Source organism: Erigeron canadensis, chromosome 3, assembly GCF_010389155.1.
Source record: "Erigeron canadensis isolate Cc75 chromosome 3, C_canadensis_v1, whole genome shotgun sequence".
NCBI classification, from domain to species: Eukaryota; Viridiplantae; Streptophyta; class Magnoliopsida; order Asterales; family Asteraceae; genus Erigeron; species Erigeron canadensis.
In genome coordinates, this window is record NC_057763.1 from 11,433,282 (window position 1) to 11,437,627 (window position 4,346).

The following is a 4,346-nucleotide window of genomic DNA, read 5'->3' on the forward strand; positions in this document are numbered from 1 at the left end:
TTTTCATGGATGATTTTTCTGTTTTTGGTAGTTCGTTTGAGAGTTGTTTAGAAAGCCTTGATAAAATGCTTGAAAGATGTGAAAAGGCACACTTGGTTTTGAATTGGGAGAAATGTCACTTTATGGTAAAAGAGGGGATTATGTTGGGACATAAAGTTTCTAAAGTAGGCCTAGAGGTTGATAAAGCAAAAATTGATGTTATCGCTAAATTACCTCCACCTACTAATGTCAAGTCGATTAGAAGCTTTTTGGGTCATGCCGGTTTTTATCGTAGGTTCATAAAGTTGTTAGAAAAAGATGTCCCGTTTGTGTTTGATGATGATTGTCTTAACGCATTTAACTTGCTAAAGAAAGAATTGATTAATGCACCAATTATGATTTCACCCGATTGGTCATTCCCTTTTGAGTTAATGTGTGATGCTAGTGATTATGCCTTAGGGGCCGTTTTAGGCCAAAGGGAGGATAAACATTTCCTTCCCATTTCTTATGCTAGCAAGACTTTGAATCCGGCCCAACAAAATTACACTGTGACTGAGAAAGAGTTGTTGGCCGTTGTGTATGCCTTTGACAAATTTCGTCCCTACTTGGTTTTGAATAAGACTATTGTTTACACCGACCATTCCGCATTGAGGTACTTATTTTCCAAACAAGATGCCAAACCCCGTCTCATTCGTTGGGTTTTGCTTTTGCAAGAATTCGACATAGAGATCAAGGATAAAAAGGGGGCGGAGAATGTGGCGGCCGACCACTTGAGTAGGCTCGAAAACCCTCGCCTTGAGGAGTTGCAAGAGCATGATGAAGATTTGATGTAGGTACAAGGAGAAGAAGAACCATGGTTTGCAGAAATTGCAAATTATCTTTGTGCTAACGTCCTTCCTGAAGAAATGACATCTCAACAAAAGAAGAAATTCTTTTCTGAGATTAACCATTATTTTTGGGAGGAACCGTATTTGTTTAGAATGTGTGCAGATGGAATTATCAGGAGATGTGTTTCCGGTGTTGAAACTCGTGAGATTTTGGATGCATGCCACCATGGTCCTACCGGTGGTCATTTTGGACCATCTGTGACAGGTAAGAAGGTATATGATGCAGGGTCCTATTGGCCCACCATTTTCAGGGAAGCAAAGACTTTGGTAGAAGTTTGTGATGCATGTCAACGTCAAGGTAATATCACTAAGAGAGACGAAATGCCTTAACAAATGATATAGGTATGTGAGGTTTTTGATGTATGGGGGATTGATTTTATGGGTCCTTTTCCTCCGTCACATAAGTTTCTTTAGATTTTGGTAGCCGTTGATTATATGTCCAAGTGGGCCGAGGCTAAAGCTCTTCCGACTAATGATGCTAAAGTTGTAATTGAATTCTTGAAAAAGTTGTTTAGTCAATTTCGTGTACCAAAGGCCTTAATTAGTGATCGCGGGTCCCATTTCGCGAATCACCAGCTTGCTAAGGTTTTAAAGAGGTATGGGGTCAACCATAGGTTCTCTACCTCTTATCACCCTCAAACAAGCGGCCAAGTGGAAAACATAAATTGGGCTTTGAAAAGGATCCTTGAAAAGACCGTGCAAGATAACCCCAAAATTTGGGCTAAGAAGCTTGATGATGCCTTGTAGGCGTTTCGAACCGCCTACAAGACTCCAATTGGTACTACCCCTTATAAGCTTCTTTATGGTAAAACGTATCATCTCCCGGTTGAGATTGAACACAAAGCCTATTGGGCTTTATAAAATTGTAATATGGATCTAATCTTGGCTGGTGAGAAAAGGTTTTTGCAGTTGCACGAGTTAGATGAAATGAGGTTGCAAGCTTATGACAACTCCATGCTATACAAGGAGCGCACGAAAGCTTGGCATGACAGTAAGATCAAAAGGAAGAGATTCAAAACTGGTGACAAGGTGTTTTTGTTCCAATCTAAGTACAAGCTTAAGGCACCAAAGCTCAAATCAAAATGGACAGGTCCTTATGAGGTTAGGAAGAGTTTCTCATCCGGTTATGTGGAGTTGATTGGTCCAACAAACAATTTTACTGTAAATGGACACCATTTGAAGCATTACCATGAAGAAGATGAAGAGAATGCGGAGGTGTTCGAGATTGGCTTCTATGCCATCAACAAATGAACTTAAAGGACCTAGAGTCAAGCTAAAGACTCGTAAATAAATTAAGCGCTTCGCGGGAGGCAACCCGTGTATTCTCGTTTATCTTATCGTTGAACATTTTATTTATTGGTCGTTAGTGTTGTGTTTTAATAAGAAATTGTGTAACAACCGCCTTAGAAATAATTTAAATAAATCCATAATATGTTCTAGTTTCGAACATGTGCTCACGTGAAGGTCTATTCACTCTTAAATCTTAAATTATAAGACGCGTCTATGGTCTATTGTGATAAGAATGTTAGGTTTCAAGACGTAAGCGATTGTGTTCAAGAAATTCTAGTCTGAAAATGTTTCATTTAGGCCCTACAATTATTAGAATCATTAATTAAGGGAAAAACTATATAAGGGTTAGAAAACCCAATTTTTTTCCACTTCTTCTCCATTTTCATCCCATCTCACCTCTCTCTCTCTAAAAACACACACATACCTTCACCATCTTCACCCACAAAAATTCATCATTTGATTTTGAGTTGTTAAACCAAGATTTCTTGCATTTTTAGCTTCCTTGTGATAATCAAAACATATTTCTAGTATCGATTTTCAGGTAATGACAACAAGTTTTGAGATTTTCATCAAAATAAAAGCTTACTTTTCAAGTGTATGTTCTTGATGATTTGGTCCATTTTTGGTGTAAAAATCGTGTTAAAAGTTAGTGGGTTTGTGTCTAAAAGTGTTTAGTAACCTTTTCGTGATCAAATTTGGGTCGTAAACATGTTTTAATCTTCAAAACCCTCGTTTTTGTTTGAACAGTCCCAAATTCGTCCTAAAAACACTTAAAACGAATTTAGTATCCCAGAAACGAATTTAAGTCTTCCAAAACGAAGTTAAGCTTCAAAACGAACTTAGCAAACAAACTTAAGTCCTCAAACGAATTTAATCTTCGTTCAGATACACCTTACGAATTTAATCTTCGTTCAGATACACCTTACGAATTTAATCTTCGTTCAGATACACCTTACGAATTTAATCTTCGTTCAGATACACCTTACGAATTTAATCTTCGTTCAGATACACCTTACGAATTTAATCTTCGTTCAGATACACCTTACGAATTTAATCTTCGTTCAGCTACACCTTACGAATTTAAACCCTATTTTCGTTAGTTGTAGAAATCAGGTTTTATACTTAGTTGTAATCCAAGTCTATCATGTACAAGGAAACCCTAATTAAGGTATAATCAAGACATATTCGATCTTGTTTATCAAAGTGCGAGTTCAAAGACGTTCATTACGAGTCTAGTGTATGAAAACACTGTTGAGTCAAACGCTTAAAGATCATTAGTGATCCAAATCATCAGTACATCAAGGACACTTAGTAAATAAATAATCACGAGAACTAATACATGTATCCATCTATGCTCAATGGTTTGTGATTAGGTTGACATCAAGACATACTTGGATTCGAGTAGATATATTTTACTATATCTGTGCTTATACCCTGTGCTTGTAGAACTACGCTCGTAGCAGATCACTGTGAGTCTTCGTAGCCCCTTTTTCTTTACTTATTTCGGGGTGAAAGGAATACTACTCATGCTTTTATACATGCCGTAACTACTTTTACTACTCTTTGGCTATTTGACTACTTGTTACATATTAGCCGGTCCTGTTGAGGATTGTGTGTGCCCTATTGATACTATTAGCCGGTCCTGTTGAGGATTGTGTGTGCTCTATTGATACTATTAGCCGGTCCTGTTGAGGATTGTGTGTGCTCTATTGATACTATTAGCCGGTCCTGTTGAGGATTGTGTGTGCTCTATTGATACTATTAGCCGGTCCTATTGAGGATTGTGTGTGCTCTATTGATACTATTAGCCGGTCCTATCGAGGATTGTGTGTGCTCGCTTACTTATGTGCAAGTTGGTCACTAGCCACTACATACTACTTAATACTTGAGATCTACTGGCGGTACAAAATGCTTTTATGCTACATGTTTATACTCAAACCTACGAACTCACCAACCTTTGTGTTGACTCTTTTAAGTATTCCTTTCAGGTAAACCGGCTAATCGTGGCTAGGAGTGGTAGCATGGGACTATTAGTAGACTTCAGGATTTAGGGTTGGAGTTTGCATGCTTGTACTTTGTGTTTGGTGGCAATATGCCCAATCGTATCCCCTGCGTGGGAACCTTTCGTACTTGATTTGATCATCTTTGTTGAACTTGTGTGTGTAATAACTACTACTATGCTTGTTTGGT

The 4,346-nt window shown here is 38.0% G+C and overlaps 1 protein-coding gene across 1 annotated transcript; it reads left to right on the top strand.

The window, feature by feature from the left end:
* The first annotated feature begins 1,736 nt into the window (after positions 1 to 1,736).
* On the top strand, positions 1,737 to 2,117 carry LOC122591497. Its single transcript, XM_043763763.1, has one exon. The coding sequence runs from the start codon at positions 1,737 to 1,739 to the stop codon at positions 2,115 to 2,117; it is 381 nt and encodes a 126-aa protein (XP_043619698.1).
* The last annotated feature ends 2,229 nt before the right edge of the window (positions 2,118 to 4,346 follow it).